This window comes from Petaurus breviceps, unplaced genomic scaffold (assembly GCF_028583685.1).
Source record: "Petaurus breviceps papuanus isolate PSGF00001 unplaced genomic scaffold, PetGlider_PUasm1.0 214, whole genome shotgun sequence".
NCBI classification, from domain to species: Eukaryota; Metazoa; Chordata; class Mammalia; order Diprotodontia; family Petauridae; genus Petaurus; species Petaurus breviceps.
In genome coordinates, this window is record NW_027185863.1 from 7082624 (window position 1) to 7096463 (window position 13840).

The 13840-nt window shown below is 35.7% G+C and overlaps 1 protein-coding gene across 2 annotated transcripts in view; it reads left to right on the forward strand.

Moving 5' to 3' along the window:
- LOC138165729 (E3 SUMO-protein ligase RanBP2-like) overlaps positions 1-13840 on the forward strand; it is a 77155-nt gene that overhangs the window by 32842 nt on the left and 30473 nt on the right. For both annotated transcript variants that reach the window (XM_069094014.1, XM_069094015.1), the window contains exons 7-15: positions 2149-2341; positions 6476-6566; positions 7361-7570; positions 8676-8857; positions 8962-9137; positions 9302-9425; positions 10065-10226; positions 10551-10688; positions 10769-10915. In XM_069094014.1, the coding sequence (XP_068950115.1) occupies positions 2149-2341; positions 6476-6566; positions 7361-7570; positions 8676-8857; positions 8962-9137; positions 9302-9425; positions 10065-10226; positions 10551-10688; positions 10769-10915 (1423 nt within the window). The remainder of the gene's footprint in view (positions 1-2148; positions 2342-6475; positions 6567-7360; positions 7571-8675; positions 8858-8961; positions 9138-9301; positions 9426-10064; positions 10227-10550; positions 10689-10768; positions 10916-13840) is intronic.

The following is a 13840-nucleotide window of genomic DNA, read 5'->3' on the forward strand; positions in this document are numbered from 1 at the left end:
TTTTCTTTTTTTTTTTTTTTTTTAAAGCAATCGGGGTTAAGTAACTTGCACAAGGTTACACGGCCAGTTATTTCTGGCTGTGGTGCTGAGTATCTGAGCCCGGATTTGATCCAGGTCATCCTGACATTGGAGCCGGTGCTCTTACTCGCTGAGCCACCTGGCCGCCCCTAAGCAATTGGGCTTAAGTAACTTGCTCAAGGTTACACGGCCAGGTGTTTCTGGGTGGGTGCTAAGTGTCTGAGCCCAGATTCGATCTCCAGGTCTTCTCAACACTGGAGCCGGTGCTCTTACTTGCTGTGCTACCTGGCCACCCCTGGATCTGGTATTTTCAATGTATGTTGATTTCACTTATCAAATTATTTTTATTATATGATCTGGACTAGTCATCTTACCTCAGACAGCTCCCTGGTATTAATGATCTGCTAAGTCATGGACAGATTGCTAACCACATTGGTGGAAGGAGTTCCCCCATGGGGAGTTGGTCATACTCATAAATTCTAGTTTCTTCATGTTTGTTTGCCTAAAACAGTTATGACAGGCAATTATAGTACCATAAAGGGATTTCTTGTTGCTTAGACTGTCATTAATTTTAAAGCATAACCTGTTAGTTCCTGAGGAAGAAATTGACCAGCCTGTTAGTAAGCCTTTCCAGAATTAACCCTTTCCATCTTGGTAGAACTTGCCAGAATTCTGCCTCTGCTGCTGCAGCTTTTGAGAAGCCGGGCACATATATGCCAAGATAAGCTTGAGTAGAGTTAGTGTTTTGGTGAACTATTAAAAATTATTTGACTAGGATTTAGTTTTGTTTGAGTATGTATATGTATGTCTTGTCTGGGAATTCATAACACTTCAGACTAAATGAGTGCATTATAAAAAACCTGAAGGAACTGAAAGGCAGTTGAATACTGAGCCACCCTTCTGCTCCCCCCCCCCCCCCCCCCCGCCATGTCCCCTACCCTGGCCTATTCTGTGTCTTTTTTTTTTTTTTTAGCTTTTTGGAGGGGGGAAAGTAGGGCAATTGGGGTTAAGTGACTTGCCCAAGGTCACACGGCTAGTAAGTGTTAAGTGTCTGAGGCTGGATTTGAACTCAGGTCCTCCTGACTCTAAGGCCAGTGCTCTATTCACTGCGCCACCTAGCCGCAAAGGGCTAAGGATGGACAGCCTTGCTTTTTGCTTCCCTCCAAACAACTTAAAAATAATAACATCAAATCTAATTTTAGAGTAGCATAGTTAACAAAACCAACATCCTTAAGGAAAGGAACATTTTTAGTTTTCTAATAGATTTCATGTTTTTCAGGTATTTTGCAATGATCTATTTTCCCCAGTAGCCGAGTCTCAGTGTAGGGTTCAGCTTTTTTTTTGGTGGGACCTGAGGATGTAAGCACAATAAAACTTGTTTCAAACAAGTATTTAAATAAACAGAAAGGTTGGTGATGTTTATAGATCATAGATCTAGCTTGGCAATATGATTCTGGAAACCGGCTCCCTCTTTTTGTAGAGTAGGAAATGGGCCCTAGTTGACCCAAGATGACAAATTGAGTTGAACTGTGATTGTCAGTATTGTTCTTCATCTTCAAAAGCAAAATGTATGTGGTTGGGTTATATAGTAATTTGTAAAAACTTGTGATAAGGATAATCACAGTTTGATTTATATCCTTATTTGAAGGATTCTTTTTTCCCCCAATTTTTTTTTGGTAAGAGAGGGAGAGGGAATTTGACAAACACCAATAGACTATTTCTACATACAAAATCAGTAAAAGAGTTGTTTTTGAAATTGTACATATAAAAACATAAATATTTCTTTGGAGAAGTATAAATTAAATTTTTAATAAATTAAGAGTAAGATCAGAACTACTCCGCTGGTTTGTGTCCCTGTCTGAAGTTCCTTCTGCTGTGTATTTTTAAAAAATTTTCACTGTTTCACTTTTCTTCCTTTTTGGTGGTGGTGGTAGTGGTGGGGTGTATCATTTAACCTATTCCCATGACCTCCACCTCTCCCAAGGGTTATTTCTTAACTTTTAGTTTTTTTAAAAAAACTTTTACTTTTTGTTGTGAAATAACGTTATCCATTTGATAACAAAGCTGTAGATTATGCACTCAGTTCAGTAACTTTTGACTGCTTTTCTTTGCAACATTTTTGTGTTGTAGTTTTGATGATGCACTTCAGTCTGTGAAATCTTTTATGAGTGGGAATGATGAGCTATCAGTTACTTTCCTTGAAATGAAAGGTCACTTCTACATGCATGCTGGCACTCTGCTTTTGAAAATGGCTCAGCACAGTGAGGTACAATGGAGAGCTCTGTCTGAATTGGCAGCCTTATGCTATCTCATAGCATTTCAGGTAAGTAGCATTCAGTTTAATTAGGTGTACATTTCACCCAGTTGGATCACACACATACCCTAGTTATGCCTCATGTTAAGAAGGTTAAATAAGGGAATGGCCAGAATTAGAAAAGAGAGATAAATTAGGAACTGATTATTAGCATAGAGAACATTTTTTCCCTTGACAAAAGTATTAACCTCATTGTTTCTTTAAGTAGTGAACTTCTATAATGTATTTCATATATGATTAAAAACCAGATGACAGAGTAGGGGTAACAACCCAGCATTTCCCTCCAAACAACTTAAAAATAATACATCAAATATAACTCTGGAGCAGCATAGCTGACAGAAGGTCTGGGTGAGGCATTTTTCCAGCTCAGGATGACTTAGGAGGTCAGTAGGACAGGTCTGTGATGACTGTGGTGGGCGTTTTCTGGAGTGCTTATGGTAGCCACACCAGAAGTGGGCCTTGGAGGTGGCTGTAGTAGTTGCTGCAGCAGTTTTGGGAGCTTCAGCTACCGAGGGGAGTGGGCAGTTGATCAGAAAGTGATTACAGGGAACCCTGAGCTTACTGACACAGGACGGGGCACTGTTTGGCTACTCCATCGCCCATATACGGTTCTGGGTCGAAATTCTAGGGCACAGAGGAGTATAGTTAAAAGGAAATAGGGACCCTGGTTGCAGTTTTAGTGTAGGGAGGAATATTATCACTTGTAGCTGTAGAGTAGCAAGGGACTCTTATTGGCTAAAGACTGGAAGCGCAGACCAGGAAAACCTCCCAGAATAATAGTACTTTAGAAGCACTGAAAAGTGGCAAACCCCAGAAAATGCTCAGAAAACAGCAGCATGAAAAAACCTTGAAGCTTGGGACAATGCTTCCTCACCCCCAAGTGAGCAGAGCCCAACTTTAACATAAAGTTCAAAGTCAAGAAATAGGCTAGAAAAATGAGCAACCAAAAAAAAATGCAATATAAAAAGCCACTATGGGGACAGGGAAGGATCAAGACATAAACTCAGAATAAGACAACAATGTGAAAATAGCTATAAGCAAAGCCTTTAAAGGAGAAAAAAATGCTAATTGAACCCAAGCCCAACAAGAATTGGAAGAGTTAAAGAGATGAGTGGTAGGGAAAAATTGGGAAAAGAAGTGAAAATGATACAAGAAAAGTATGAAAAGAGAATTAACAGCTTGGTAAAAGAGGTACACAAGATATGAAAGAAAATAATACCTATAAAAACAGAATTGGCCTAATGGTAAAAGAGGTACAAAAGCTCACAGAAGAAAATAATTCCTTAAAAATTAGAATTGGACAAGTGAAGCTCCTTGAGACATTGAGAAACAATAAAACAGTCATAAGAAAAGAAAAAAACTTTTTTAGAACCTCACTGTCTGCTACTTATTTACTCAGTCTTGATGACTAAATGTAAAGACTAAAATAACTGAATATTGCTTCAGTGACCCATGATTTCATAACTATGAATTGATCCCCTCATTGTCCACAAATTTTTAAATTCTGTGTCACTTAGATATTTAGGAGGGATGACATTGAAAAATTCATTAATCTGTTGATCAGCCACCTTCAGCCACTGGACATAGAATTGTAACCTATTCTAGTAGTGGCATGGTTTTTAAGTCCCCAAGTCCACTTCCATACAATATTGAGGGGTATGGGTGGAGGAAATGTATAAGATGGATAATTTCCATTTTTATAAGTATGACCTCTGGAAATCTTGACTGATTTCTAATAAAGTTTAATTTTTGTAGAATTGGTAAAGCATGAGGATTGGCTTTATGTTAACAGGAAAAGTAATGGGTTCTTTGTTTTTACTTGTACTTTAAGTATGTCATTTCTGTTTAGCTTATGATTTACAGGTAAATGAATACCTTTGAAGCAAGTCTGTAGATAAAAGTTCTCATTTCTTCATACATTATTTTTTTCATTCCTACATCTGAAGTGATCTTAGAGGTTTAATAGTTAAAGACTGACTGATATACACATGCTTACCTTTGAGTGTGGTCTGTTCAAGGCTTGGGTTCCTGTATCCTAAGACCTTGAATACCCAGTGAAACTTAGACTTATTTATTTTTTTGTGGGGGTGGGGGGTGGGTAACTGGAAATGAGTAGTTTTACTAGAAGGCAAGAACCATTCAAGTAACTCAGACTATGAATGACTTCCTATATCTGACATAATGGTGAAGCTATACATTTGCAGAAGGAACAATTGCTGTGTGATGGCTGTGCTTTACAGTTAGAAAAGCCACAACCACTTGGAAAATAGCAAAATTGCTGCTTTTCCCTATGCTCTGGCTTTGAGTCCTTATTTGTGGATGTCTGGAGTAGTAGGACAGGTTTTTTGTTTTTTTTTGCTTTTTGGAGGGCAATGGGGGTTAAGTAACTTGCCCAAGGTCACACTGCTAGTGTGTGTGTGTGTGTGTGTGTGTGTGTGTGTGTGTGTGTGTGTGTGTGTGTGTGTGTGTGTGTGTGTGTGTCTGTGTGTCTGAGGCCAGATTTGAACTCAGGTCCTTCTGACTCCGGGGCTGGCACTCTACTCACTGCATCGCCTAGCCTCCCCTTGACAGTAGTTTTCGATGTTTATTTTCACTAGGTGCATACTTCCTCTTTAAGAAGTAGTATGCTAATCAAAATTATCAACACCAGTCATATGAAAAAAGACTCTTAACTCATTGATAATTAAAACAATGCAAATTACAACAGCTTTTGAGGTACTATTTCACACCTATCAGATGGACTAACATGGCAAAGGAAAATGACAGTGTGTTGGAGAAGATGTGGAAAAATAGGGACACCAAATGCACTGTTGGTACAGTTATGAGCTAGTCGAACCATTTTTTAATTATGCCCAAAGGGCTATGAAACTGTTCATGCCCTTTGACCTAACAATACAGCTACTAGGTTTGTATCCCAAATATGTAAAAAATATTGAAGCTTTTTTTGTGGTGGCAAAGAATTGGAAATTGAGGGGGGATGACCATCAATTGGGGAATGACTTACCAAGTTGTGGTATGTGATTGTGATGGAATACTGTTGTACTGAAATAAATAACATATAACATAGGGGATGGTTTCATAAAAACCTGGAAGGACTTATATGAGGTAATGCAAAATGAAGTGAGCAGCAATATTGTAACTGATAAATTGTGGAAGACTTGGTTGCTCTGATCAGTATAGTGATCCAAAACAGTTCCCGAAGACTCATGATGGAAAAATGCTATCCACTTCCAGAGAGAAAACTGATGAAGTCTGAATGCAGATTGAAACATTGTTTTCACTCTCTTAATTTTTCCTGCCTTTTATTTATTTAATTTTTGCAATATGGATAATATGGAAATATGCTTTACATGACTTCACATGTATGATGAATATTGCATTTTTTGCCTTCTCAAGGGGTTACAGAGGTGTTGGAGGGAATTTAATATTGAAAATTAAAATAATTTTAACATTTTAAAAGAAATAGCTTCCTACTAATTTTCTGTTTCTAGCTGTTTGCATTTTTTTTCCCATTAACAAAAGCTGGCTTATTCTAAATATGGTTGAGACATGGTTTGAGGAAACTTTACCTACTTAAGGAAGTAGGAACAGCTTTCTATACGCATTAGTTTTAGTTGTCCAGAGCCCTGAGAGGTAGGTGACTCAACCAGTGTCACTGGCCAGTATGAGTCAGAGGTGGGCCTTGAACCCATATTTTAATGGCCCTAAGGCCGGCTCTCTGTTCAGTATGCTATTCTGTGTATTCTAATTAAAACTTTTATAAAGGTGGTAGGAACATCTAGCAATTCGGTATTTATGCTGCTAAAGTCTGTCTGCAATATTTTTTTTAAATGGTTCACCCCCAGGAACATTTGTATTCAAAGTTAAATTGAATGTCTGTGGTGAAAGAGAATTCCTTAAGATACTTTAAATGTTTTTCAGTGTTAATTAAGTTAAATAATTCTGTATTTTTAGGATAGACAGTATCTTTCAATATACTGTATAGTCAAATTTCAGAAACTTATTTAGAATGTCTTTATTTTTTTATCTGTACTTAAAATGTATGTACAATATTATGTTCTATACCATTTCTTTATCTTCAACCTGTGAATTGTCTTACAGAAGAAAATATATATTATTCTGATTTTTCATATTTTTCATCAGGTTCCAAGACCAAAGACTAAAGTAATGAAAGGTGAAAATGCTGGACAAAATTTGTTGGAAATGATGGCCTATGATCGTCTGAGTCAGACTGGTAATAGCAGAGTTTTGTTTATTGTTCACTTTACCGGTGTGATTGGATACATATGTAGCTATAGTGCACGATAGTTTCCTGGGAGAAGTATGCATAAAATGCTGTGAGAATCACAGATCGATTCATTCTTTCCTTTAGCAAATATTTGAAAACCTTTGCATAAAAGAGACTTAGTTGTGTGTGAGATCCTAATATATATTATGACTTTACTTACCTCAAGGAGCTTACAGTCTGGCAAGAAAGAGAAGACATACACACAAATGGTAATGAAAGCCACAACTGCCATATGAGTGTTAAACTTTATGCCCAAAAGAACAGCAGGAGGATTCCCTGCCATTAGACTAGTTAAGTAGGTCTTCTTTAGCTACTTGACTTTTTCCTGTAACTGTTTAAGCCCTATAGTTAAGACTTTTCCTTTCAGTCCTGAAAATAAAATGGTACTTTTTTTTTTTGCCTTTTGGAGGGCAATTGGGGTTAAGTGACTTGCCTAAAGTCACATGGCTAGTGTGTCACCACCTAGCCACCCCTTAAAATGGTACTTTTCAATCATTTTCAAATATTCTCTTGAAAACTCTCTGCTGTTGATACCTATTCAGGTACTGTCAAATATCTTAAAATTCATGATATAAAATATTATTCTAAGTTTGGAACTTAGATCTGAATGAAAAAATAAGATCTGAATATCAGTTGCCATATTTTCTTTGAAAGAAAATATTATGGGGAAATGTAAGGAAATTTAATATGCCTAAACTCTTGATTTTTGTGAATAATTGTTTAACATGTGTCTGTTACAGGACATATGCTGCTGAATCTAAGTCGTGGCAAGCAAGACTTCTTAAAAGAGGTTGTGGAATCATTTGCCAATAAGAGTGGACAGTCTGCTTTGTATGATGCCTTGTTTGATAGTCAGTCACCTAAAGATAAATCATTCTTGGGTAGTGATGATATCAGAAATGTTAGCACACAAACCCCAGAACCTGAAGAACTGGCTAGATACGATATTGGTAAGATATGGTAAAAAAAACACCCACTTAAGAAATGTTTGCATGTTAAAAACCTCACAATATAGTACAAGGGCTCTTGGAATGTGTAAGCTTTTTTTTTTTTTTTAACTATTTTGATAGCTTTCAGTACATTTGGTTTCCCTTCTAATCCTATATATATATATATATATATATATATATATGTATATATGTATATATATATATGTATGTATGTGTGTGTGCGTATGTATATATGTATATAACTTAAAAAAAAAATACATTAAATGCATTGTCTTGGGAAGGCTTGCATGAACTTTGCCAGACTGGCAAATAGGCATCTATGATGGGAAAAAGTTTAAGAATCTTGATAGTAGTGGAAAAATGTTTTGGGAGTCAGTACCCTGGCTCTATACAAGATCACACACTGTGTGGTCTTGGCTAAGCTATTTAAACTCTTCTCAGTTTCCTTATCTGCCATATGGATATAATACTCTCAATATTCACCCCACCCATTTGTTATTTTGGGGGAAAAGCCTTTGTAAAGGCTTTTAAACTGAAGTCTAAGTATAAAAATTTTTATTTTTGTGTTGTCTTCTTCAGCCTGTACTCTATTTTAGAAAATGTACATTTACTACCTTTTATCTAAATTTTCCATTTTAACTTCATCTTGTTAAGATTTTGATCATTGCTTTAATCTTTCAGTATCATTTTTTTTTTGGAGGGCAATTGGGGTAAAGTAACTTGCCCAAGGTTACATGGCTAGTATTTTTGTGTGGGTGTTAAGTGTCTGAGGCCAGAACTGAAATTGGGGTCCTCCCAACTCTGGGGCCAGCGCTTTACTCACTGCGCCACCTAGCCGCCCCTTAGTATCATTTTTTATCAAATCATTTTGCTTTTACTAGTAGTTTGGGATATTCATGTGTTTGATATGATCAAACAGTTTTTAAAGCTTTAATGAGGTAGAAAAATCTGTCTTCATAGGGAATATAGGCATTTGCTTCAAGTACTTTTCTGAAATATATTGAAGGAAAATATCTTTGGAAATGAAAATCACTGGACTGTGCAAGCAAAATGGATCCAAACTTTTAGAATTGAAATTTTTTTTCACTAATGGTTACCTTCATAGGGGCTATTCGAGCACATAATGGGAGCCTACAGCACCTCACTTGGCTTGGGTTACAGTGGAGTTCATTGTCTACCTTACCTGCAATCCGAAAATGGCTAAAACAGCTTTTTCATCATTTGCCACAAGAAACCTCAAGACTTGAAACTAATGCTCCTGAGTCAATTTGTTTATTAGATCTTGAAGTAAGTAAGATTTTAAAGAATCAAATTAGAGTTGGAAAGGTTCTCTTAGCTTCGAAGTAGTTATTCTTTTTTTTTTTAATTATTCTTTTTAAAAATGAAAACAGGTATTTCTACTTGGGGTGATATTTACCAGCTACTTACAATTACAAGAGAAATCCAGTTTTCACTACAATTCACATCAACCTCCATGCTTGCCACTACCTGTATGTAAACAGCTTTGTACAGATCGACAAAAATCCTGGTGGGATGCGGCTTATAATCTTATTCACAGAAAAGCTGTGTAAGTACTAACCCCAGAATACTTTTTTATTAGAAATAAGTACATACAGCTTTTGACCTACATCATTCAGCTGTTGTGAAGGTTCTGAATTCTAAAAATTATACGCTTCAAATTCATGTAATGTTTATGTATAGTCCTTTTATTTAATAAATTTTTTTTTAAAGGTCTGGAACCTCAGCAAAGTTGCGCCTTCTAGTTCAGCATGAAATAAACACACTAAGGGGTCAAGGCAAACATGGTCTTCAACCTGCTATGCTTGTACATTGGGCAAAAAGTCTTCAGAAAACAGTAAGTTCTTAAGTTGCTTAAATATTTTCTTTGAAGAGATTTATTTCTTAATTTAAATCTTAAAAGAAAACATAGATATCTAGTTGATACTTTGAAAATTCTGAACGGAGTGGTATCTTGATTAGGTCATGTTGCTTGAAATTTTCTCTCTTTTTTATAAAGTTAGTATTATATAAAAGAATACTTAGACTCTTGAGACTGATATTCTGAAAAAGAGGAGGCTGGTGGGATGAATGAATAGGGAATAATATTTATTAGAAGAGCTCGAAAGAGGAAAGCAATAAGATTTTACTCTTTTGGGGGCAGTTTAGACTGGTAAGTAGTAGTTAAAGGAAAAGAAATTTTGATTCAATATAAAGACCTTATTCAGAGCTGATTAAAAACAATAGTGAGGTAGTGAGTTTATTGTTACTAGAACTGGTTCAACAGAGACTGACTGACCATCTGTGAGAGATATTATACAGGGAATTCCTTCACTGGATGGGAGATAGTAGTGGATGACCTATCAGATTTTTACTTGCTTTATTTTAAGATTCAGTGACAATTATTTTGAGGCATGTTTGAACTAGGTAAATTTTAATGTTGGATAGTATATGTACTGTAAAAATTATCATTTTACTATAATGTCATTCATTTTAGGGCAGTGGACTTAATTCCTTTTATGATCAGCGGGAATACATAGGAAGAAGTGTTCACTATTGGAAGAAAGTTTTGCCATTATTGAAGACAATTAAAAAAAAGAGTAATATTCCTGAACCCATCGATCCTCTCTTCAAACATTTTCATAGTGCAGATATTCAGGTACTGTAGCATAAACTTGAGAACTTAAGGGAGAAATGTGTATTCCATTTTACAGCTGAGAAAATGCCTGAGTGCAGAGAAGTTGTAATCTGTTCAATAATTAGTGGTATTTTTTTTTCCCCACTGAACTACAATGATGATAATTTACATAAAGACAGAGCCTGTATCTAGTCTACTTGTATTTTCTAAAAAATAACACTAGTAATGATAATACTGAGAAAACTAGGTAGACTTAAATTAATTTGTGTTAACCAGTTAATTTTCAAATTTATAGTAAAAATGTCAGTAAACTGAATCTGACAGTCTTAAATTCCATTTCTTTAGGCATCTGAAGTTGGCGAATATGAGGAGGAAGCACACATAACATTTGCTATGTTAGATGCAGTGGATGGGAAAACTGAAGATGCAATGTCAGCATTTGGAGCTATAAAAAATGTTGTTTCCTATTGGAATCTTGCCCTGGTAAGTATTCAACTTTGTGTAATGCTTCAGTTTAACTTTAAAAAAGTTCTGCTTCATAAAATCACAACTTTTTATTATAGATTTTTCATAGGAAAGCAGAAGACATTGAGAATGATGCCCTTTCTCCAGAAGAACGAGAAGAATGCAAAAACTGCTTGAGGAAAACTAGAGACTACTTAATTAAAATTTCAGATGAAAGTTGCACAGATCCTGCTGTAGCTAAGAAGGTGAGGCAGTAATTTATTTTTGGTATAGTGTTTTAACTCCTTATTTTCTTCTCAAGTATCCAGTAGTTTGGCATGTTCCTAGCCTTGAGGTGTAATGTTCAGTAATTACTAAAAGAACTAACTACTAATTTAATTTTTTGCTTTAGCAAGACTCAAAAATGTATTAAACATCTCTTGTGTGAAAAGCACTATACCAGGCACTTGGGGAAGATGCAAAGTTTAAGATGGATATCTTGTTATCATAAAGCAATAACTCAGCATGGGTATGACAGGACAAATAACCACCATATAAAATACAGTTACACCATAGATTTAATGACCTCCATTCAAGTCTTCACTATTACAGTTTATTTTCTTTTAAATAGTTGTCATTCCCACCACCTTTTGAAACAATTAAAATGAGTTCTCAAATAACAGGGCATCTTTTTAATGACTAGACATTTCACTTACTGCTACTTAGTTCTCCACAGAGGATTATTTAACTTCAGTACCTATAGGAAACTTCATATTTTGAAACAGGGCAACCCTTGAGAGTGATGAATTCACTACTGATTTGCTAAAAGTCTGTATGTTAGTGTTAGCTGTCCTTTAATATTCTGTTTTTCTATTCCTTATGTCCAGTTTCTCTTGGTACATATGCTGTCAGTAACTGATTTTTAACAATACTACTAACAACCAAGGCCTCCCAGAAATCCCCAATTGGGCTTTCTAAAGAAAAGATTTTGAACTAAGATTCAGTAGAAAATACATATTTTAATATGATTAGTACGATTGAAGTAAGTAATTGAACATTTGGCCAGATCTTTCAAACATCAATTTTTGGATAAATTTTAAATTGTATGGGGTGTGCTTTACTCAAGCCTATTGCTTTTCAAAATAGTAAATATGACACTAAGGAATGTTTAAGTACTGTAGCTTCATATTTTGTTGTAACTGAAATAAAAACAAGCTTAGAACTGAACCACTTGGCCTTTCTCTTTTTGTCTTCAGTTCAAAATGCTTACATTTCACAGGAGCCAGCATCCCTTTAGACCTGCAAGAGGATATGTTCTTGAGCTTGATATGTTCCAGCTTCACGGCAGTTTTCTTTGTGGCCTTGGCCATTTACTTGTTTGTTTATTCATTTTTGAAAATCGATTTTCTTTGACCCTCACAGCCATTGTGCTTCCAGTCATAGCGTCTCTTCTTTGAGCACAGAGAGATGTTGCTCTTCTTGTACCCCTAATTTTGTGTTGCTAATGCTTCCTATACTTGCAGTAAGTTCTGTAGTTTGAAGGACAGTAAAAATGTCAGCTGCAGCTTTCACCGGAACTCATTTAATTTAAATAACAATTGCTTAGTTGCTTTAGACTTTGTAAAGTAAGTTTCATTTGTGTGGGGTGAAGTTATTAACTTTTTTTAAAATTTGTTTATGTCTTTTTTTTATTAATTTGTTTATTTCCTTTTAGTTTACAGGATTCAATTCCACAATTTCTTGAGTTTCACATTTTGTCCCCCTCCCTCCACTCCCCCCCATGGTGGCTTATAGTCAAGTATAGGATCTGTAAATACTTTCACATTATACATTAGTCAGGTTATAAGGACGGATTGTATCACCTGGAATGAAAAATGGTAAAGAGGACATAAAACCAAATAAGAGAAGGAAAAAGATCAGGTATTTTGCTTCCACCTGGATAGAATCTTAGTTCTTTCTAGTTCTTTCTCTGGATGCACATATTTCTCTCCATCATGAGTCTTTTGGGATTGACTTATATCACTGCATTGCTGAGAAGAGTCCAGTCTATCAAAGAAGTTATTAACTCTTTATGCTTGTAAAGTATATGGGGAAAGTATTGATTTCTAGTAGATTGGATAACATTTTAGTCAGAAGCATTGTTCAAAGATTTGGGTAAATTTCTCAGGTAGTCACTTAGTGATTCAGTTTCTTGAAAACGTTATTTTCATTATGTATATGACTTTTTCTTCTGTGTAAATGACATTACATCTTCTCCCTCCATACCTTCTTTGCACAACTTGTTCCCCGGGCCTGGAATGCTTTTCTTTGGCACAATTAAATCTTGGAATCCTTTTTTCCTTCAAAGCTCAGTTGAAATACAGACTCATTCAAGAGACCTTTTCTGTTTTTTCCAGTTGTTAGTGACCAGTGCTCCAAATTAGTGGGTATTTTTAATATATCCTGTATTCATTAAGGTGAACATGTTGTATTGGGCTGTTAGCATCTTGGGTGGAGACTATCTCACTCACTACCATCTAGCACAGTTTGTGGCACATAGTTGGCACTCAGATTCTTTTTTTTTTTTTTTAAAGCAATCGGGGTTAAGTAACTTGCTTAAAGTTACATGGCCAGTTATTATTTCTGGGTGTGGTGCTAAGTATCTGAGCCCAGATTCGTTCTCCAGGTCATCCCAACACTGGAGCTGGTGTTCTTACTCGCTGAGCCACCTGGCCGCCCCCACCTAGATTCTTTAGAATTAATTTCATTCTTTTCTAATGCTAGAAAAATTTTGTTGCTACTTTGTATTTGTAGTTAGTTTTTCTTTTCACCACACTTTTTCTTTTCACACCAGAATTTATTTTCTTTTGCTCTGTCAAAGCCAAACAGTTTGTATATTTTTGATAGTGGAATATATAGAATGTGCTTTCAAAGGCAGTTCGTTTACAGAGAGAAGTGAATACTCTGTATAACTAAAAATAAGACCAGTTTATTCAGTACAGGAAAAGGAGGTGAGAATTAAAAATTGTGGGTTTTCACGAGATCAAGTGACAGTATTTAATAAACAGCAAAAATAATGTTGCAGGCATCTTCTTGAAGTTTTACTGAGTCCTGGTCTGGAACTTGGAAAAAACCAGGGCATAAGAGACTTACCTCTGTCACTTAATGTGCTATGTAACATAGATGAATAATATAGAATCATAGAATACAAA